At 41.9% G+C, this 22,208-nt stretch overlaps 2 protein-coding genes and 1 pseudogene across 4 annotated transcripts in view; 1 reads left to right on the top strand and 2 right to left on the bottom strand.

The window, feature by feature from the left end:
- Nucleotides 1-762, bottom strand: part of UROS (uroporphyrinogen III synthase) — a 41,496-nt gene extending 40,734 nt beyond the window's left edge. The window contains exon 1 of one of the 2 annotated variants that reach the window (XM_045023715.1): nucleotides 748-762. The gene's annotated coding sequence lies outside the window, so the exon portion shown is untranslated. Of the gene's footprint in view, nucleotides 1-165; nucleotides 301-747 lie in introns of those variants that run through there. The other variant, XM_045023712.1, reaches the window with a different exon arrangement.
- Nucleotides 249-17,091, top strand: LOC123374151 (BRCA2 and CDKN1A interacting protein). 2 transcript variants are annotated; one of them, XM_045023710.1, is made up of 7 exons: nucleotides 249-388; nucleotides 1,017-1,091; nucleotides 1,953-2,033; nucleotides 4,166-4,255; nucleotides 6,323-6,510; nucleotides 10,559-10,736; nucleotides 16,309-17,091. In XM_045023710.1, the coding sequence occupies exons 1-7, from the start codon at nucleotides 257-259 to the stop codon at nucleotides 16,477-16,479; spliced, it is 915 nt and encodes a 304-aa protein (XP_044879645.1). In that variant the 5' UTR covers nucleotides 249-256; the 3' UTR covers nucleotides 16,480-17,091. The 2 variants fall into 2 exon arrangements, with proteins under 2 accessions (XP_044879645.1, XP_044879646.1); XM_045023711.1 differs by lacking the exon at nucleotides 249-388 and adding an exon at nucleotides 708-743.
- LOC123374534 overlaps nucleotides 16,938-22,208 on the bottom strand; it is a 27,255-nt pseudogene continuing 21,984 nt past the window's right edge.

Here is a 22,208-nt window from a genome sequence, read left to right as displayed (position 1 = left end):
TGCTCCGAGTCCCTGTGCACCCGGAGCCGCGGCCACCCCATCTCCAGGCCCCTCAGCCCCCTCCGGGACGCCGCTTAACTGCCCCGCCGCAGCGCACGGCTGCGCGGCCCGCTCCCAGCCACAGGCCCCGGGCTGGGCAGCGGCCGGGCCCGTCCCGCCGCTCACCTGCGTGCGGCGGGCGCCGCCCCGCTCCTCCGCCTGCTCCTCCTCCGCGCTGCGGCCTTCCGGCTCCGGGGCGCCTGCGCGGGGCAGCGGCATGGCTACCCGGGCCAAGCGGAGAGCGCCGGGGCCGCCCGAGCGCCGGGAGCCGGGCGGGGAGGAGGAGGACTCGGACTCGGAGCAGCGGGACTCGGCCTCCGAGGAGGAGGAGGAGGACGAGATCAGCGAGGTGCCTGGCGAGAGGGCCGGAGGCTCCGCTCTGCGGGCTCCCGGGCCAGCGAGAGCCGCCCCAGCCGCGTGGGGCCCGCTCCGCCTTCCCCTCCCGCTGGTCCCGGAGCCCTTCTGTCTTTCTGCCCCCTTGCCGGGCCGCCCACTTCTTCCAGCAGCGGGGCTGCGCGGTTCTTCTCCCTGGCCCCTTCTTAACCCCAGCCCGTTAGCCCCAGCGACGCGCTTCACCAGCCCGCGCCTCGGTTTCCTCAGCTGCAGATTTGGGGAAAGGCTCAGTGCGTTGCCCTGGCCTCCAGGCACTGCCCCCCCCCCCCCCGAGCTCCCATTGGCCGGGAATGGGGAACCGGTCAGTGGAGGTACCTGGAGGGGCAGCACGCAGAGCCCTGTGTCCCCGTCCCCCTCACTCCAGGGGCGTGGGGCCAAAGCCTGCCCTGGCCCCGCTGCGCGCTGCTGCCACCCCGGAGCGGGCCGGAGCCCGAACTCCACCTGCACCCCCAGCTCCCTGCCCTAAGCTGATGGACATGAAGTAGAGGGGAAAAAGGCAGACAGTTTTGCTTTAACTTTGTTTTAAGATATATTCTGCTTGCCAACCATATGCGTGATACTTGCTGTCTTTTGCTTATTCCCAGGAAGTGAATGTTGAATTTGAAGCACATTCGATATCAGATAATGACTATGATGGGATAAAGAAATTACTGCAACAGGTAGACTCAGAATATTCTTTCTTGCTCCTATTCAGATTTCTTCCGTTAGTAAATAACTTCCACAGCCTTAAACTGTCATCAGGCACCATTACTAGTATTGATTTAATGTTTTACTATGCCTCAGTAGATGAAAACATGAATAATTACAGCTACAACATGCACTTGTCTAAATGCAGTGGTTCCAATCTGTGACCCACAGTGCACACCCAGATAGACCATAGTCCCTTATTTCTCATTATTTTCAATCTTCAAGCAGTGGTGGTTCCGGAGATTTGTATCCCAGTTCATTGGGTTGCTAGAGAGTTTTTGACCAGCAGTAGCTTTAAAAAGTACCTATCTGCACCCTATTTGGCTGCTTCTGCCTCTCTTAATTGGTGGTTCCTCTTTTTTCAAATTCAGTCTCAAACAAACTTGCTGCCTGTGCCAGAATTGAAATACAGAAGAGGACAAACCAAATGCAAAGTGATTTGAAGACATTAGAGTAGTTGGTGCTGCAGGCAACTTGGGGTAGATTAGGTTTCTGTAAAATCGGAATAATCCTGTAGTGTAGACGTACCTTTAGTGCTTGAAGTCCTACACCCAGGGTAAGGAAATAAGTGATAAATGTACTGAATGGGATTGGAGGTTAAGAGCATGGTACAAGAACCAAAACAGATTATTTTAAAGAGATTTTATTTTGATCCTGTCTTCTGAATGCTATCCTAACGTTTTAATGTAACTGAGCACTATAGCTGCATCCAAAAATATGTGGGAGCAGGCTGGGAGGAGGTTCATAGGAGGATCCAAGTTTTAATAAGTAGTTCACAACTGGAAAATTTTAGACTGTTTTCAGAGTACTTGTTGGTTTTTTTTTTTTTTTAGCTGTTTCTAAAAGCTCCAGTTAATACCGCTGAGTTAACTGACATATTAATACAACAGAATCACATTGGGAGTGTAATCAAGGTAAGGGCTTCCATTCTTGCTAATTCAGCACAGTATAATTTTAAATTGGAATGGAATAATTGACGTCCCCTTCATAATATACATGTAGCTAAGAGTTCTAGAGCTCAAGCTGTTGCAACATAAAGTACTTGGATGTCACTTGTATGTTCATGTTCTAATCCACTCTTTAGAGCCGTGGTTCTCAACCTGTGGCCCAATTAGCACACAGCTGCGGCCCAACTATGTGCTAGAAAACCTAGGCACGGCGGGTCCGGGACCTGGCTGCTTGGGCCCAGGGCTCTGCTCTTGGGCGTGCTCTGTGGAGGGGTCTCTGGGTAGGGGGTACTGGGCATAGAGGTTGTGGGGAAGGGGGGTATTAGCGGGGTCGGCGCTGTGGTTCTCAACCTGCGGCCCACAATTATAAATAGGTTGAGAACCACTGCTTTCAGAGGTTCAGGTGGAGTTTTTGGATGACCTCAGCTCTTGAGATGGTAAGTAAACTCTTCTGTTCCCTTTATCGAGTCTGAGCTGAAGTCAAAGTGTTGCAGACAATCCACGTTCCTGTGTCTCTGTGAGTAACTAACGAGAAGAGTTGTGGTGGTGGTATAGCACTTACAGTAGCAAACACTGGATTGAACATTATTTATAACCTCCTATTACAAATCCTCCTTTTCTCTTGCTTATAACTTTGTTAAAAATTCTCCTTTTGAGGCTGAAATTTTCCATTCTTCATTTCAAACAAATGAGGAGGGTGGTTGTTGTTGTTTGTTTTTTTGGGGGGGGGAGGGGAGGTTATGATATTGAGGGAAATTCCGGAGTAGCTGAGAAATTGTGTTAAGTATGTGGGGTAGAAGAGGAAGCGTTCATTTTAAAAAAATGTGACTCCCCCCCCCCACCCCCCAATTTAAAATTGGGTAAAACTCTGAACCGAACAAATTTCTGTCTTGAGTTTCTGATTGGAAGAAAATAATTATAAGCAAGTGAAAAATTGTTTCTGTGCACATTCATTGGACATCTCCTAAGAATTTAGCAGAGCCTAATGAAAACCTATCCCCTAACCCACTTGTGAGATGATGTAGCTGGCAGGGGGAATTGCATATTCTTTCTTCCTATACTGACTAGAGGGTTGGGTAGGGATGAGTGCTGCTGTTAGGACTACTTGGGTTAGGGAGAATGTAAATGTTCACTGAAACACATTAACAATTTCCAAAATAAAATAAACTGCCCTAAGATGCCCCTCCCTCTGCAAAGAAACTTTGATTTTTATGGCCTGCATTCTGCTATGTTTTTCTAAATCTTAATAATTTACTTTAAAAGCATTTCTATTTCTAGTGCAAAGGGAGGTTACTACTACTATTATTTTTGACCCTGCCTTGCAAAGCTGTCTCATGCCAAGCAAACGGTAACATGAAAACTTGCCCCTCCCCAAACCATAAAACTCCAAGTGTGAACTGCGGTATCCACTTGGACCATTACAATACACAGTCGTGTCATGCCAACATATTTTCAGAATTGTGGTTCCTTCCTCCAAGAAATTGTTAGCCGTCTATTAGATTTTGTTTCTTAATCATTTAAATCTAGAGTCTTGTAATTTACATTTGATTAATCTGCCCACCCCATAATTCTCTCTCTCTCTCCAGTGCTCAGGAGAGTTTTAATAGTAGAAAACTGTCAGATGGTCTCATTTCAAAGACATCATTACTTTTACAAAATATGCCCCAGAACATTTATTACTATTTATCATTATGAAGTGTTATGAAAAAACTAAATTACTCTGGTCAGAAAATGAAGTACCTTGATATGCATATTCTTGCTTCCTTAAAATTTGTTTTTACACAATAATTCCATTGCAAGTAGCTGAATATGGGAGTCTCCCAGTCATTGGTGTGAATTAGTGAGGTTCTGCCTGGAAGTAAGTAAAAATTGGAGGTTGTATCATTTTCTTATAAAGGTTTAACAGAATAAATTATTTAGACAACCTACAATTTTTCACGCTTTTAATGTTTTTGTCTCTTAAGCAATTCCATAGACTTGCATAATGGCTTTTAGATGTGCATAAAACATCCTGGACATAGAATAATGGTGTTGTTTTGTTTTGTTTTGTTTTAAAAAGCAGCTTGGTATTAGTTGTCCTTTTTACTTTTGTTAAATAGCAAGCAGAAGTTCAAGATGAAAGTGATGATGAAGATGAAGAAGATGAAGTCTTTGGCTTCATAAGCCTCTTAAACTTAACTGAAAGGAAGGTCAGTAATACTGGTTAACTTCTGGATGGTAATATCTAGAAATTAAAATGCTTCTATTCATCCTGTCTCACTGAAAATTACATTGTAGACATTAAGGCAAGTGCCAGATCACAGAATCATAGAATATCAGGGTTGGAAGGGACCTCAGGAGGTCATCTAGTTCAACCCCCTGCTCAACGCAGGGCCAATCCCCAACTAAATCTTCTGAGGGACACAGGAGGTTCTCCATCACTGGGAGCTCATCAGCTAGAGAGTCTGAATCAAGGCTGGTTGTCTTTCAGAAAGATCCACTCTAGCTCAGCCAGAAGTTTTTGGGCTTGATGGTTGTCTCTCTCTTCTTTTTTTTTTTCCCCTGTCACTGTCTACTCAAATGCCTTTCATACAACCAATAATTTAATTGTTCTGAAGTTGTGTTCCGCTTCTATAAGGTTACACCAGGGGTCTCAAACACGCGGCCTGCAGGGTTATGTTCTGAAGCCCGTGAGCTCCTCGCGGCTCCCCCCCCCCCCCCCCCCCCCCCGCCCTCCTCCAGCATTTACCTAGAGTGGCTCCGGCCCAACGCGCACCGGGGGCGGGGCAGGCTCCCTGCCTCTGCGCCGCTCCGGGAAGCAGCCGGAATGTGGGGAAGGGCAAGGGGTCTGTGTGTTTTGCTCTTGCTTCAGGCAGCGCCCCCAGCAGCTCCCATTGGCCGCAGTTCCCCATTTTGGGGAAGGGGTGGGAAGAGGCGGAGCAGGGGAAGGGCCTCATGGAAGGGGTGGAGTGGGGGCGGGGCCGAGGGCAGCGGGGTGGGAGCTTCTCACTAATGCGGCTCTCGGGCCAATGTACTAGTCCTCATGTGGCCCTCGTGGTCATTTGAGTTTGAGACCCCTGGGTTACACTGTAAAGCATCAAAGAATCCTGTGGCACCTTATAGACTAACAGACGTTTTGCAGCATGAGCTTTCGTGGGTGAATACCCACTTCTTCGGATGCAAGTAAAGCATCTGTACATTGTGTGGCCAAGCAGTTAGGCTGCATTTTTATGGTAATAACGGAAAAACACTGTAAGTTTTGGACAGGCCACTAAGAATTTCCAAATAAAGCTCATATTTCTGTTAGACCTTACTATTGTACAGGTCATGTCATGATGCATTACAGTCTTCTAAAAATATATTTAATGCATTTGTAAGGCAACTAGAAAGGCATTCATGTCACCTACCATAAAATAAAAGTTACCATGCCAAATATACAGACAACCTGAACTAGATCTGGCACAATGACTTACTTACCTGATGATTCTCTGGCAAATTTCACCACCAGTCAAAAGGGATAAAATATGTGCAGAGAACAGGGATGAAAAGAGGCCAATAAATACAAAATCCAAGGGAACAATATTTAATTAATAATTCCATAAATATTCCCTTCATTATTCTATAAACTCATTTTGGGTTTTGGATTAATCTAATCTTGTGATTTATATCATTAGTTTGTTTTAGTGCTTTGAATTACATTTTTCTATTAACTTGATACCTTTGCGTATAGAATGTGTTACATTGTGACTTTCTTTATCATTTTAATTTAAATATTGTAAGTGCTATGTGGCCCTCATTAGCATGGTATCTGAGTGCCCCACGGTCTTTAGTGTGTCTGCTATGTTAGTTAGGGAAGTGTTATTACCATTTTATAGATAGAGAACTGAGAGACTAAATGACTTGCCCAAAGTCTCACATGAAGTCTGCGATGGAATAGGAAATTCAGACAAGGTCACTCAAGTGTCAGGCTAGTACCCTAACTACTGGACCATCCGTCATCTCATGTTTCATGAGTTCTTGGGGTTGTTCCCCTTTTTTGTGGTTATTATGCAGCATGGAGTTGTAACTCATAGCTGCATTGTTATCATTTAGGAACCTCCGCCTGCCATCACCTTGAGGGTGAGTGAATAATAATTTTCAAAATCTACAATACTTTAGAGATCATTGCAGGAAATTGCCCACAGGCCTGTTGAATACTCTCTTGAAGTTCACTTTCAGGTTTTCTTATGTAAATAATTGTTCTGGAATGTAAAGAAAATGTACCCTTTGATTCCTAGGGTACTCAATGTGCTGAACAAATAAAAGAGCTGATTCTAAGCCTGTGTGAGAAGAACTGTGACCAGAGTATGGTTGAACAGCTGGATAAGCTCCTAAATGACACCACCAAGCCTGTGGGCTTCCTACTAAATGAAAGATTCATTAACGTACCACCACAGATCGCTCTGCCCATGCACCAGCAGCTTCAGTAAGAGTCTTTCTAAACATGATTTTGAACAGTAATTTTTTTCCTTCAGATGTCTTCAGAAACCTTATTTAAATGGAAATGTGTTGAAAGAGTGGGAATGATACCATAGATTTAAGTAAGAAATATATCAAAAGAAAAAATACAATTGTTTTATATAAGGTCCTTGATATTGACTTTTAATTTCTTTGATGTCAAGTATCAGAGGGGTAGCCGTGTTAGTGTGGTTCTGTAAAAGCAGCAAAGAATCCTGTGGCACCTTATAGACTAACAGACGTTTTGCAGCATGAGCTTTCGTGGGTGAATACATCCGAAGAAGTGGGTATTCACCCACGAAAGCTCATGCTGCAAAACGTCTGTTAGTCTATAAGGTGCCACAGGATTCTTTGCTAATTTCTTTGATATTACTTCCTTATGCATTAAAATTCCTAATCATTGTCTCTTGAAGAAATAGGAAGCCACTTTAAAATTATGCCACATACTACTAGAACAGGATAAGTGTGTGAATTGTAGTTGATCTTTGTTTTGAAAATTGAGCAAGCTTATTAAAAATTATACAATTTACAGCATTTTAATAATGAGTATCTGAGGTATTTTTGTTTACTGTGATTAACTCAGGCTTTGGGATGGAAATCTTGGCTTCAGCAGATTTGTAAGTGCATAATCTCTGGATGAGCCATTGAAATACTTTTTAAATCAGCATCTGAGATGAGTGTAGAGGGTTAGGCACTACTTTGTCTCCCAACAGAGTTGTTCAGTGTTATCAAGACAGATGATTTGGAAAGAAATGAGCAAAGAAAGAGTAAGCAGAGATGTCAAGGAAGGGAAAAAAATCTAAATTTGCTTGTGGCTTTGACTGAAATGCAGGGTGTAGTAAGATGCAAGAGAGGACAAGACATCCTTTCTGGTTTTCTCTGTGTGTGGTGTGTTTGTTTTGTTTTTTTTTAAACAACTTTCTGGTAATCTGATAGTATTTTAATGGGAAAATGGACACCCTTTGCTCTTCTGTTTTTTTCCACTCTTCCTATCACAGGTTGCATCACTTGCTGGCCCTTCTAATTTGTCTACTTCCAAATGCCACATTAGGTTTTCTTTGAAGCATTGCCTCCTAGTCCTATTTAGACACTACCTAATCCCCCACAGGGATGGGTTTTCTCTAGTTTAGGTCTGCCTTTCCATTCCCATTTGTCTCACCATCTCTTATTATTCAGGAGAGAATTTTTTTTTTCTAGGACACTTTGGAGTTTCAGTGCTTTTCCCCCTTTCACTTTGGAGTTTCTCATTATTAATAACTCCTTTGAAGGAGAATGGCAAATTCTGTTGTGGTTGTAATTGGGAGATATTTGACTTTTTGGCTTTAGCCGGTTCATCATCTTTCTCTGTCTCGATCTCAGTGACGGCCACCTTCCTCCCCACTGTTTTAAATATGTCTGCAGGAATTAATTTCTACTGCTCCTCTGGATTGGAGTTTTCATGATCTGAAGCAAACACTGCAGCAGGGGCACTGAAGCTTGTGGAAAAAGATGGTCAGAAGTGTTTGAAGAGGCTGTGTTTTTGTGTCTTCTGGCCTTTGGACTTTCTTTTTCTTAGGCCTTTTGAGAGAGGATGATTATCCCCACGATGGGGGTTCTTGTCTTTCTACTGTTCACTGTCTCTCTCTTTTGGGTGGATTTATCTCAAGACAATGGTAGGTCTCTAACTCCTGTGTTCTTTATTTTCCACTATGTGACAGGGGAGGAAGAGTTAGGAGTACATCCTTGAATGAGCCAAGATTTATCTTGGGAAGAAAAGAAGTTGTAAAAGATGCCTAGCCAGATACTCTCTTGCCCACTTCAGAAATGAGGGAAGATCTTTGAGCTTTTCCTTCTGAGATGGATTGGAGGGTTTTGTGGGGATATTATTAGACTTACCCCAGAACATTCCCTGATTGGTGAGAGTGGTCCAACATATTGAGTCCCGAATGCTCAAGAGGACTGACCCAACTTTGTCGGGTTGCCTGTGAAGGGTTTTAGACGTGTGTGTTGAGATGAATGTGGATCCCCGACCAGACCATCCAGACACTGAGCCCCTTTCCTTGACAGAATAAGTGTCCTTGGTCTGGGAGTGGAGGTTCCTATCTCTGGATTCTGAGGTCTCCTCACAGAAGGAACTCTCCTGCCCTTCTGCTTGGTCTACTCTACTCTGAATTGGGAGGTAGAAACAGAAAGTAGGAGATCAGCTGGTTAGTCTCTTAATCTAATGTATCAAATTGGGAGAGAAATGAGGATTCCAAAAGTTTACACAGGTTTAGACCCCATTTTATTTTCACACTATAGTTTTAATTTTTAGCTATAGAAATAATTTTTAACACCACATGTGGGATCCAAGTATTTTGAGTAGAATATAATGGTGATTACGATAGGGATACATGTAGGTAAGAGCCAGGAAACATAAGCTTTAGGTCAGTGAGACTGTAAAAGGGGAGAGCCTCACAATGAAGGTGCAGTATCTACTTTGTTTTTTCCTTATTCTGTTATTCTTTAACAAACTGAGAAATACACATTCTCAGCCATCACTCTTCCATTACTGGCTTAGTGATTCAATTGCAGCTAATTGTGCATTAGTAGAGATAGTTCTTGCAAACATCAAGCATTCAGAAATTGCTTTTAACAGTAGATTTGGGGTTCTTTGTATTTGCCTTCTAGTATTTGAGCATTTATAGTTCACGTTTTCTAGCTTTTATCTGCAATCATAAAGGCTAGAAACATACCTTTTTTAATGAAGGATGAGATGCTCGGACATCGCTCCATGAGCTGGGTCTTTAGGTACTGTTGAGAGACTTTCAGTAAAATAATGAGATTTGTAAGAAGTTGAAGGTTTGCGGGACTTGAAATTAGCAGTGATCAGAGCCTCTTTCCCTCCCGACCTTCACTAAGACTAGTAAGAAATGGCCAGTCTCCTGAATAGTAGATGGAACCACACATTTGTCCTTCCATCAGTGGAAGAGGAATTTACACAGGTGAATCCATGCCTTACTGAAGAGGGAATAGGCAATAGAAAATTAAGGATTTACCATCCAGAATTAAGGAGGTAAGATTCATAAATCCTAGCTCTGGACTGGGAGGGGTCTTTGAACCCACAGAGGCTGAATATGCTGGGGTGAACTGCCATAGAGTGCTGTTGTCCACCCTGGGGACTAGGGAGCAGAGAGTGACTTTAGAGGTTCAGAAGCTAGGGGAACTATGTGCACTCTTGTAAAGGAAGGGGTCTTTCATTTGTTTGGGTTGAAAGAAGCAGGGAATTTGTTTGACTTAGGTCCAGGCCTCATTTAATTTTAATCTACCATTGCTGTTAGGGAGCTTTCATCTGCTCTTTTAAGTAGTAATATTGATCTTTAAGAAATGAATACTTCTGGAAAACCTATAACTGTCTCTTTGCTTTTTTGTTTGATAAAGTTTTATATGACTTGTCTGAGGAGGGACTGGGGGAGATTTGAGGTTTATTTCCAGTGGAACATGACACACACTATCAAAATTCAGGTCTTGGGCTCCTTTACTGGATGGGGCTTGCAGCACTGCAGTGGCAACACGCTCAACCAAAGGGAGGGATGAGAGCATTCAGTCTTCTTCGCCAGACAGAAGTTTGTCATTTTTAAGGGCTTCTGGAAAGGGGCAAAAAATAAATAAAACTGGGGATCAAAGAAATGAGCTAGTTTTTGGTTGTGGAGGAAACCACTCCTATGAATTGTAGTTAATGGTGAGTGTTTAGTTAGGTTCTAAGCATTTACCACCCCAAGAACATAGTGTGTCCTTATTGAGGGTTCCCTAACAGGAGAAATGTATTGTGAGGAGTAGGGGATTGGTTTTGTTGGTGGTGATTTTAAGAGTAACTGACTGCAGAGAACTTTTCAAAGAAAATTTACTGCCATAAATTCATTTATAAAGTCACTATAGCTATTTGAGTGACAACTATGAAGATTGGGCAAAGCATCAGTATCTTATTGTATTATGAGATTTGTGTGCATTTAATGGGGCTTTAAAATATTCTTTATGTAAATAATATTTGTCTTTAGGAAAGAATTGGCTGAAACTCAAAGAACAAATAAGCCATGTGGAAAGTGCTACTACTACCTTCTCATCAGCAAGACCTTTACAGAGATAGCAAAGCGCAGCTCTAAGAAGAGAGGAGAGAGCATACAGCAGAGAGAGGAATTAATGTTTGCAAATGCGGAGGAAGAATTCTTTTATGAGGTAACAGACTTCAGATACCATTAAATCCAATTGCTTGATTTTTCTTTAGAGCAGGGAAATGGCGGTTCTGACTCTACTCTTTTTTCAGTAATAACAATGGCCTTTCTTACTGAGCCACTTTAGAAACCTGACTTGCAGTGATTATGAAAAGGTGGTAAAATGATCTTTTTTAGTTAAATCCAGCTGCTTTTTGTGTAATTACTGTTGAAAGATGCACAAACTATTTTTGCTAATGTAGGATATTTATACTCACTTAGGCCTGGTCTACACTACGGGGGGCGGGGTCGAACTAAGGTACGCGACTTCAGCTACGCGAATAGCGTAGCTGAAATTGAACTACCTTAGTTCGAATTTCCTACCTGTCCAGACACCGCGGGATCGAACTCCGCGGCTCCCCCGTCGACTCCGCCACCGCCATTCGCGGTGGTGGAGTTCCGGAGTCGACGGGAGCGCGTTCGGAGTTCAAACTATCGCGTCTAGATTAGACGCGATACTTCGAACTCCGAGACGTCGAACTCTCCGCGTCGACCCGGCGGGTAAGTATGGACCTACCCTTAGGGCAGGTCTACACTAAGGGCGGGGGTCGAACTAGGGTACGCAAGTTCAGCTACGTGAATAGCGTAGCTGAACTCGAAGTACCCTAGTTCGAACTACTTACCCGTCCAGACGCCGCGGGATCAAAGTCCGCGGCTCCAAGGTCGACTCTGCCACCGCCGTTTGCAGTGGTGGAGTACCGGAGTCGACCGGAGCGCGCGGGGAGTTCGAACTATCGCGTCTAGATTAGATGCGATAGTTCGAACTCCGAGAAGTTGAGCTCACCGCGTCGACCCGGCAGGTAAGTGTAGACTAGCCCTAACTCTTGACCAAAGTAAACAATGTTTTGCCTTGAGGAAACCACTGAGAGCTGCACTACTACAGATGCAGATTATAAAATGGCACTTTTTTATAGTAATTTATGGATATTATTTACAAGAAGTCTCAGTGACCTGGTGATAAAAGCACTGGCATGTGCCTCGCCTCTGTTTACAGTAGCCCTCCCACCGTTGCTACCACCATTGGAGCTGCACCAATGGTAGTGTAATGGTGTGAGACTTCCTAGAAATGCCTGATGTAGACAAATTCTTCAAGGGAAAGATCAGCTGTTACCTTCAGTGTCTTGGTCACACAGAATTAACTGGTTATCTTGAGGGTAATGCTGAAGGGATTTAACAAAGGATTCTGAACTAAGTGAAACATCTGGTTGAGGATCTGTGAATGAAATTTCCAAGTTTTTGAAAAGAATAGACAGAAGAGAGCAGAAGCACAGAGTTTAACGGTCTGAATTGGCCTTTCAAGGTTTTTAATCCTAGGGGTGGAAAAAACGCTTTTCGTTCAGAGGCAGTTGTACCCTCTCTATAGTCTTCTATTTGAATCTGCATAAAAAGTTATAACTATTTGGAAGAGCATGATTCAAAGAATCAGAGCAATTGCATCTTTCAGGCTTCTAGGAAAAAAGAAATCTGTGGTGTTATGAAGGACCAAATCAAATTGCTGCATGCATGATTCATGTAAAACATAAATATTTTCCCCTCTGAATCCCCAAAAAGTAGATCATCTTCTCACAAACAGGCATCAAATTTATGCTCTGAGAATTCTTCCCAAGAAACTTGGCAGATTCAAAGCTCTGAATCTGTGCTGCTTTTGGTGTTGTACTCTTCCCCCGAATTATCCATTTATTTTTTGTTCTTTTTTTATTTAAAAAGACTGTTCAGAACAAATCTTCTGAAGAGCCAAATGTATGGATGTCACTATCCCATTTGTTTTGTATGTTCTGTTTGGGACAAATACATTAATAAAAAGCACTAAAATATCGAACTGGAGCTATTATTTATAATTTCCTGAGGGAACCCTGCCACTCAGTTCTGCTGATCCCAAGCCATATAGAAAGGGGAGGATGCAGAAAATTAAATTTAAAATATAATTTGAAATGCATGGAATTTTTCAGTGTTCTTTACTTTTTTCAGAGCTTTAAAAACATTATTCCACAGCACTGCTGCTATGTCAAGAGCTCCCTGTTCCTCCTCTCTGATGGCAGTACACACAGGGTAAAATGTTGGCATGTGACACCCTCTCTCCCTAGCGCAGGCTAATAAATGGCTATCATTCTAATACTGGTCATTTAAGAAGAGGAAAACATTAAATTCAAAGTCTAGGCACATTCATTATGAGACTGCAAGAAATACTGCTGTGGGGTGTAAGAGTAGCAAGGAGCTAAGAGTTTTTTTCTTTTTGTAGCAGGGTCTCCTGGACCTGAATTTGAACTTTATGCACACCAAGTGACCAAAAACCAGCATGTAGTAAAGGGACTTTCAATTCCAAGTTGGTGTCACCATGGGTCTTGTATTCTAAAAGGCCTTTTTGTACTCCCAAATGTTCTGTCATTTTAAATTGCATTTTTTCAAGACTTACTAATTGTTTTTGTTCCAAATTATAATTGTTTGAACTTGTTTGAAGGTCTCAGTCAGGTCACACTATTTTCTTGTAAACCAGTCTTTCTGGCATTTGTTATACAAGTGTCATTTTAAGTAAGATCAGGGAAGTTACATTAGCTTAGATGTATTTAATAAAATAAATAATCTGAGTATGTATCCTTCCCTGATCACATATAATGCTAATTAGATTGCTACAAACTACTGTTAAGTATAATGAGCAGCTGATGATTTAATAAGTATGGAGGAGCCAACCCCCACTCATCAACTCACTGTGCTACATTGTGGTGCTTAAAATGTAATTGAGGGAGTGGAAGAAAAGCTTCAAGTATACCCAAACTTAGAATCAATTAAACGTTTAGGCCCCCATTCTTCAAACTGTTCATTCTTGAACAACATCTCTGGATTAGTTATATGGCTCTCCCTCAGTGGAAATTTACATTCTTGAGACGTGTGTTATATAGCAAATATGTAGGAAGCAATGGGAGGAGGTTAGATTGTTTTCCCCCTTACTGGTTTAGGATAATACTTCTCTAATTTGTGTGAGATCTAGGGAGGGGGGGATTAAGGCTGCATTTTCTCCCTGAAACTTCAAATATTTGATGTGGGAGGGGTAGTAAAAGGACACTACTCTGCAACATACAAATTGAGTCAATAAATATAAATAGAAACATTATGAAAAACTATTTACAGTATTTAGAAAAAGTGTCCTCTCTAAATAACTTGCAATTCCAAGGATTTCTCAAGGCTCTATGAAGATTCTATGTAAGGTGTATGTAAGGTTTTTATTTAGTGCCTCTCACCTTGGTATCTAGGAATTTAACATAAAGATTCCTAATGCCACTGTGAGGAAGGGAACTACTACATCTTTTTTTACAGATGGGTTAATTGGGTCACAGAGATGTTAACCTTTGAACCTGTAAGGCTACGATTGAAGTGATTCTTTAGCAGTGATTGGAGAAGAGTATAATTGCTACAGTCCCTCCACGCACCGCCCTTCCCCCACTCCCAAACTGTATCACGCTGACATCCTTGCACTGCTGGCCCTGCGTTGCCATACAGAGCCTCTCTGGGATGCATGACAGCTCCTCTTGCCCTGCTTCAGCGCTTGCTATGAGTCAACTTCTTCCCCCATGCTCCAGGTCTGCTGCTTCCTGGCTTTAGAGAGTTAGGGGTTCACTAGCAAGCAGTGGGTAGTATTCTTGGCAAGAGATTCAACATGACCTTCCCGTTGCTGGCCAGAAATCCCCACTCCCTGCCACAGTACCTCTTAAAAGCCTGGCTGTAATACCTGATTCTAACATCTAAGTAACTTGTCCAAGGCCATCCACAGCTAGTGACTGGAAGACCAAGGAGTCGTTCTTCTTCTTATGTTTCATTTGTCCCCTACGTTAACGATAATGCACATTACACAATGAATTCAGTTTGTTTTGAGTGTATGATATGAAATGCTAAGTGGTGGCTTGTGAAACAGGATACTGAATATTCTATTTTAGTTTTCACTGGATTTTTCGTAAGGATTTTTTCTGTTTAGCTTGCACTCCCATAAAACAGAACTTTCTTTTTTTTACTTCACTTAAAATGATATGCATAGTAGCTTAAAACTAATTTTTGTAACATAATTCATAGAATCATAGAAATGTTGGGCTGGAGGAACCTTGAGAGGTCAGCAAGTTCTTTCCCCTATGCTGAGGCAGGACCAAATAAACCTAGACCAGGGGTTGGCAGCCTTGCAGACATGGTGTGCCGAGTCTTCATTTATTCACTCTAATTTAAGGTTTCGCGTGCCAGTAATACATTTTAACATTTTTAGAAGGTCTCTTTCTATAAGTCTATGATATATAATTAAACTATTGTTGTCTGTAAAGTAAATAAGGTTTTTAAAATGTTTAAGAAGCTTCATTTAAAACTAAATTAAAATGCAGAGCCCCCCCGGACCGGTGGCCAGGACCTGGCCAGTGTGAGTGCCACTGAAAATCAGCTCATGTGCCGCGTTCAGCACGTGTGCCATAGGTTGCCTACCCCTGACCTAGACCATCACTGACTAGTGTTTGTCCAACCTGTTCTTAAAAATCTCCAGTGATGGGGATTCCACAACCTCCCTGGTAGCATATTCCAGAGCATAACTACCCTTATAGTTAGAAAGTTTTTCCTAATATCTAAACTAAATCTCCCTTGTTGCAGATTAAGCCCATTACTTCTTGTCCTGCCTCCAGTGGACATGGAAAACAATTGATCAGTGTCCTTTTTGTAACAGCCTTTAACATATTTGAACATTTATTCGGTCTTCCCTCAGTTTTCTTTTCTCAACTTTAAATATGCCCAGTTTTTTTAACCTTTACCCCTGCTGAGGTTTTCTAAACCTTCTATCATTTCTGTTGCTCTCCTCTGGACTCTCTCTAGTTTATTCACATATTTCCTAAAGTGTGGTGTCCAGAATTAGACAGTATTCCAACTGAGGCCTCAGCAGAGCTGAGAAGAGTGGGCAGCCCCCTCCCTTATCCTACATATGATATTCCTGTTAATACACCCCAAAATATTAGCCTTTTTCACAACTGCATCACACTGTTGATTTATATTCAATTTGTGATGTACTGTAATCTTCAGATCCTTTTCAGCAGTACTATCACCTAGCCAGTTATTCCCTCTTTTGTATTTGTGTATTTGATTTTTCCTTCCTAAGTGAAATACTTTGTGCTTACCTTAATTGAATTTCATCTTGTTGACTTCAGACCAATTCTGTAATTTGTTAAGCTTGGTTTCAATTCTAATCCTGTCCTCTAAAGTGCTTGCAACCCTTCCCAACTTTGCATCATCTACAAATTTTGTAAGCATACTCTTCCCTCCATTATCTAAGTCATTAATGAAAATATTGAATAGTACCAGACCCAGGAGTGACCCCCGTGGGACCCCACTAGATAAGTCCTCCCAGTTTGACAGTGAACCATTGATAACTACTCTTTTGAGTATGGTCTTTCAACCAGTTGTACACTCACCATATAGTAGTTTAATCTAAACCACATTTTCCCAGTTAATTTATGAGAATGTCATGTGGGACTGTCAGAAGCCTTACTAAAATCAAGATTTATTTATTTCTGTTTTAGAAAGCCATTCTGAAGTTCAGCTATTCTGTGCAAGAGGAGAGTGACACGTGTTTGGGAGGCAGATGGTCCTTTGATGATGTACCAATGAAACCTTTGCGAACTGTTATGTTGATTCCATCTGATAGGATGAATGCAATCATGGATAAACTGAAAGAATATCTCTCAGTCTAGGCAGTTTCCTTGGATAATATTTTTTATAAAGCAACCATGCAAAACTATATTCCTTTTGAATAGCTTCCCAAAAGTTTTATAATGTCATCAGTTTTATGTTCTTCAGGAATCACCTTTGTATACTAGTGAAACGTGTAGGTTGTACAACTAACAATGTCAATCATACTGTTACTATAAAATACTATATCCTAGTAGACTTTGGAGTCACCATGAAGAATGCAATAAAAAAAAAACCTACATCCCTAAGACTTCTAAAGAAGTTAATTTTTCTTCTCTTTCCTGTTAAATACCTATGTGTTTCAAGTTGAAAAAACATTGAATGGATTAATTTTGGGACATATTGCACATACTGGTTCTGTGTGGTTGAAAGTAGTTGGATATAAAAGTCATTGAATAATTCATCTTTGTTCAGCAGGAGTTTGGGAATATTTTTCATATTCTTTGTCTTACTGTTTTATTTAATGTTCCTCTTTCTTTGTTGAAACAGGTGATAAATGATTACTTCCTGCAGAATCTCCTTGCTTTCATTAGGAGGCAGATTGCTAAAATATTATTGAGGTGCCAGTTCCACAAATCTGTTGAGAAATGGAATAAAATATATTTTTTAAAAGATGAAACTTTAAATGCTTTATATATACACATCTCATGGTTTGTGCAAAAAAGTGCTTGGAGCCAGTGATAGGTGCAACTGCATATTTAATGCATCAACAATTGGTATTAGGTTTAGTTCAAAAAGAAATACTGCCACGAAAATATAGCTGTATGTTTGTGCTTGAAGCAGACTTGCAAATTAACATGCTCAGCCTGCACTTGGAGTGATTGGGTTCAGTTCCCAGTGCTGCAAATCACATTAAATATTAATTATGGAGTTTTTCTGTATTTGAGTGCACAGCATGCTCAACAAAATACAGAGAGAGGGTGCATTCTGTAGAGCCCCGGGAAGGAGAAATCAGAGGGAAACTTTCCTGGCAGTTGTATGGGATGACTCAGTTGCATAGGCATATAAAAAAAGCATTTGCTGGAAGTGTCATTTTGGGGGAAAAAACTGGTTAACTTTCTCAAATTATTTTAATAGAGGAATCTTGCTACTTTAGCTCTTCTTTGGTCTTAATGCTAAAGTACATTTTTCCGTTTTTAGAAATGCATGTTTAATCATTTTAGGGACATTCTTTTTTAAATGGATTGAGTACAATTACAGTGACAGACTTTGAGATGTACAGAAAGATGCAGTGTGGTACAGTGTGGTGTGGGGAATGTACAGTCTGATTTCCTGTATTTTTTTTTAGTGAAAAACTTAATAAAAGGTCGGTATACATACAATATACCATACAGTGTTATGCAAAGACACAGCATAGGCCAGTAAATATTAACAAAATAGAACTGGGCCCAGCGAAAGCTGAAAATTCTAAGCACTTTCACATATGTTCCTATACAGATTATGAAATCTGTGTGAAAATAGCTCCTCACCATGCCAGTCTTGTCCCACTACATGTACTTATACACACAGTTTGTCCTCTCTTTTCATGACCATCTTCACACTTTCAAACCACCAATAGGGGCATTGGTTATGCTTGGACCCCTCTCTCAAACAAAACCATAAGTAGAGCTAGCAGAAATATTTCTGAATAAAGTTTCTTTTGTTGAAAAATGTTATTTTTATCAGAACTTCTGCACTGCTGCTGGCAGGGCTCCTGCCTTCAGAGCCGGGCTCCCGGCCAGCAGTGCTGCTCTCCAGCTGCCCAGCTCTGAAGGTAACGCTGCCATCAGTAGCAGCGCAGAAGTAAGGACACAGCAGTACCTTCTTCCTACAATAACCTTGTGACTGCTCCCACAACTCCTTTTTGGGTCAGGACCCCTACAATTACAACACTGAAATTTCATGAAATTTATGATTTTTGACGGACATGCACCGTGAATTTGGTAGGGCTTTTTTTTTTTGTATGGTGTACACATTTACATTGGCTTGTGGAGTTTGTGCTGGTATCCTTGTAGGCCTTGTAGACATTGATCAGAGTATAGTGATCTCCTGTGGGGTGGAAGATTTTTTGCCAGCAGGTAAGAGTATCCTCCTTTGTTCCAGGGGATGGATTTAGGTGCTTTTAGAAAAGTGTGTGCGGGCGAGGGGAAGTTAAGCCAACATGGTACTGTGCTATGAGGTTGGGGGTGTTTTTTTCGTGTTAAAACTAATGATGGAATGGGTACATGCTTGAGTCTTCACATCTATTTAAAGTATTAAATATAACATCGGAAGTGCACATAGAGTATTAAAAACCACACCAGCAGAAACATCAAAATAAATAGCCCATACATCCCACAATACCCCCTGCAGCGTAACATTTAATAGAATAGTTATGCCTTCCATTATGCTGTTATGGGTCAACAGTAGGCTGTATCAAGCCAACAATAAAAGCCAATTCTAGAGTTAGCAGCCCTCAAATGCAAATACTCTGTTTCCAGATCTTATGTGTTCAAAAGTAGGGCCCACTGTTGATCCATTAGAATGGCATGGAATGAACACCAGCCTAATTGTTCTATAAAGTGATGTGATGGAATTTATAAATTAAAGTATTTTGTCCTCCAAGGGGTGAAATAAGTTGACAAAAGAATTTCTAGTCGGTCAATAGTCCAATAATATTTTTCACAAGAACTTCCCCCTATTTGGTCTCTGCTAAACGCAGGTGAATATAATGAGATCACAAAATCTCTCTCCTCAAAATGAACTTTCTCTTTCTGATAAAAAGTTGGAAATCAATGCTGTGTTTGGAGCATAGAATTCAATGATTCTCATTACGTCAGTGAAATTCATGCAAAACTTTAGTTTCATTGCATACTCAGAATAAAAACGGACTGGGGTGTAGAGATCTTCGCTTTGAGTAGACAAGAATTTGAAGAGCCTCTCAATAGCTAAATTGTGGATTCTGGGGCCTGTATGACAATACTAGGCAATGCAATGAGCCAGTATGGGTTTGGGCTGGGGGTTCAAGGGCCGCGCACTAAAACATTATTTAGGAATTCCTGTTACCATAGCAGCAATGGTGAGCATTACAGTCAAATTCACATGAAGCTAAAATGGACTTTGACAGCTGTGGATCCTGAGGAAACTCTGACCTAATTATTCCAAATTCAAAAAGGTTTCCATCATTATCCTTGGTGCCAGATAATCAAGATCTTCTAAACCCTGCATCAGATTTTCAGGAGCTAGAAAAGGGGGAACAAATGTTAAATGTGTTAAATACTCCCTTATGTAAAAGTGACTGGAGTCAGATATCTGAAAGTGAATAAAGGAAGCTATCATAAGAGGAATGAATGGAAGGGCACCAGATCCTTTGCAGCTAAATACACAAATTAAATTGATATTGCAAATATTTCCCCTTTTCTTCTTAGGCCCAAGGTTCCAAAGCTATTCAACAGACGTTTTCTGCACAGCAACAGCAAGCTTAGGTATTGCTGATGCTTTTTATACCTGAGGAGTTTGTGGCTTTTAGCAAAGAGAAAGAAAGGATATGTTGAGGAACCATGAATTATTTTTGAAACTGACCTACCCAAGCAAATGAATGGTAGAATTTACAGCAGGTTATTCTACATTGATCTTGGCTCCAAAAAATTCTTAGTTCTCCAGGGCAGGAAACTGGAGAAGCTTTATACACAAAATAAGGGGTTAAAAATAGTTTGTACCTATAGATAGTGCAAACACTGACTGTGCTGATGGCCTCCTGTTTTTCCCATCTTGCTGAAAGTATCAGAGCAGCTTCCAGAAGACAAGAATTCGTGAATGCCCCAGGATTATAATATAGGTTGACTCCTGTCAGAATTCTTTGCCTCCTCTCCTGGAAGCATGGAGCATAGCCCATAGCCTTCTGACTCCAACTGTTTCTTTTTGCTTGCTTCCTTTTCAGTGGAAGTGGACAAAAGATACTGGGATGATTCCAAGAAGAGGATTGAATACAGGGAGAAGCCAACAAAAAGGAAAGCCAAAGGCAAGCTCTTACAGAGCTGCCAACTTTCCCAGTATTTTTGTGAACCCCGTGATTGTATTTGTTTTTTTAATAACTGCTCAAGTGTCAAAAGAAAGATGAGGATGATCTCCTTGTGCTCACCAAAAATGGCTGCCCTTCCCTATTGTTTCCACAGAACTGAAGGCACAAGCTGTTCTCACCACAGATAGCTGCCATCTCCCTATAGCCTTTGCAGGTGGGAGTGAGGCTGTTTCTAGTAAAGATAGTCACTGACTCCCATTGTTCTCAAGATAGCCATCCCCTATTTATTGTGTGTGACCTAGGCAGGAACAGGGGAATGTGTAGGGACAGGATATGTGTAGGGTAGGGAGGATGACTAGAGGGACAGAGGAATGTAGGATACAGAAAACTGAGGGGGAAAAGGAGGGAGAATATGGAAGGAGACTGTGGGTAGCAGGAGTGACATGTGCTGGGATAGGAACTGAGTGAGAAGAAAGGGAGAGGGGAGTGGAGGAGACTGAGGCGAAGGGCCGGTTGGATAGGTAGAGAGTCAGAACTATGGTAGACGAGGGGGATGGAGATTAGAATGGCAGTTTCGTCACCCCAGGGATTAGAAGAGAGTAAGTGGAGTTCCTGCCATGAGCAGTCATTTGGGAGGTCTATGTTTGTGTGTGTATTTAACATTAGATTTTAAGGCTGAAATGATCACATGCATTTTCACCTAAATACTTACAAAGTCTGAAGAAAGAATTGCCAGGGTGTATGGTCTCCAATAGTGGCTCAGTAAAATCCTTTCATAACATGATTTATTAACAGGAGGGTAGGACCCCATCACTGCCAGCAAAAGCATACTCAGCAAGATGTCTTTCTATTTCAAGGATGTAGATAGCTGAGACTATCACCCTCAAGATCGTCAGAGATGCAAAATGGCCTCCCCTGGTTCATTAAACCTTCATTAAACACTTCTGAATAGACTTCAAACCCAGAGCCAAATTTTGAACCTTCAAATCCAGAACCAGATTTTAGACATAAGCAGCAGTGGCTCCAAGCACCAGCGCTCCAAGCGTGTGCCTGGGGTAGCAAGCCGCGGGGGGCACCCTGACGGTCCCTGCAAGGGCGGCAGTCAGGCAGCCTTCAGTGGCTTGCCTGCAGGAGGTCCGCCAGTCCCACAGATTCGGTGGCAATTCAGCGGCGGGTACGCCAAAACCACGGGACCGGCAGACCTCCCGCAGGCAAGCCGCTGAAGGCTGCCTGACTGCCGTGCCTGGGGCGGCAAAAAGCTAGAGCCACCCCTGGACATAAGGTACTCCAATCTATCTCTCAAGTAAGATCACCTTCTGACTTAGGATATTATTTGCACTAGCTGTTCTGATAATTCTACCTGGAGGGGAGTAGATGATGATCATTTCACTGGTAAAGGAGTTTGTCAGAGACCTTTCTCTTTTCCCATCATGTATCCCTCTCATAGTTTCATAGATTTTAAGATGAAAAGGGAACCATTATGATCATCTAGTCTGACATCCTGCATGGCACAGGCCATTGAACCTTACCTAGTGTCTCCTGCATCAAGCCCATAACTGCTATTTGAGCGATAGTGTATCTCTTAGAAATACATCCAGTCTAGATGTAAAGAGTTCAAATGATCCTCTTCTCCTTAACTCTGTCCTCATGGGTTTCTGCTTCCAAACTACCTAACTGGGTGGGAAGTGGAGTCAATCTATACGTATGTCCTAGGCCTTTCACCGATATTGTGTTTTTTGCTTCCAGTAGATG

Source organism: Mauremys mutica, chromosome 7 (assembly GCF_020497125.1).
Source record: "Mauremys mutica isolate MM-2020 ecotype Southern chromosome 7, ASM2049712v1, whole genome shotgun sequence".
NCBI classification, from domain to species: domain Eukaryota; kingdom Metazoa; phylum Chordata; order Testudines; family Geoemydidae; genus Mauremys; species Mauremys mutica.
This window is presented reverse-complemented; position numbering and strand designations above follow the sequence as displayed.

Excerpts from the sequence above, each read along its gene's own strand:
- LOC123374151 (XM_045023710.1), top strand. The coding sequence starts at position 257 with ATGGCTACCCGGGCCAAGCGGAGAGCGCCGGGGCCGCCCGAGCGCCGG. Across the intron at positions 389-1,016 it reads AGGAGGACGAGATCAGCGAG|GAAGTGAATGTTGAATTTGA; the intron begins GTGCCTGGCGAG and ends GCTTATTCCCAG. Across the intron at positions 6,511-10,558 it reads CCCATGCACCAGCAGCTTCA|GAAAGAATTGGCTGAAACTC; the intron begins GTAAGAGTCTTT and ends ATTTGTCTTTAG.